Raw genomic sequence first — 299 nt, forward strand, 5'->3', positions numbered from 1 at the left:
CCGCCCACCCCCACCAGCGTCGGCAGCACGCCCGTGGAGGACTCGCCATGGGTAATGAAGAGCACCGAGGGCTTGTGCTGCGCCAGGCCCTGCATGAAACAGAGGGGAAGGTGACCGCCCCCGCGGCCAGCTCGTGCCCGCCACCCCACACCGTGGCTGGCACTCACCTCCTCGATGTCCCATGGAGCAAAGTACTCGCCCGGGGGCTTCAACAGCTCATGGACATTGGCTCCTGGGAGGGATTTGGGCAGAGGGAGAGTGAGGTTTGGGCATGCCTCCCACTGGGCAGCCACCTGCTC

General features: G+C 66.6%; 1 protein-coding gene across 1 annotated transcript in view; it reads right to left on the minus strand.

Annotated features, from left to right (window-relative positions):
- The window catches only part of AGXT (alanine-glyoxylate aminotransferase), a gene marked incomplete at its 5' end in the record, with an annotated part of 3,383 nt that overhangs the window by 2,601 nt on the left and 483 nt on the right, over positions 1–299 (minus strand). Inside the window, 2 exon segments of the mRNA XM_009583947.1 lie at positions 5–89; positions 168–232. Of these exon segments, the coding sequence (XP_009582242.1) occupies positions 5–89; positions 168–232 (150 nt within the window).

Source organism: Fulmarus glacialis, unplaced genomic scaffold, assembly GCF_000690835.1.
Source record: "Fulmarus glacialis isolate BGI_N327 unplaced genomic scaffold, ASM69083v1 scaffold24880, whole genome shotgun sequence".
Taxonomy (NCBI): Eukaryota; Metazoa; Chordata; class Aves; order Procellariiformes; family Procellariidae; genus Fulmarus; species Fulmarus glacialis.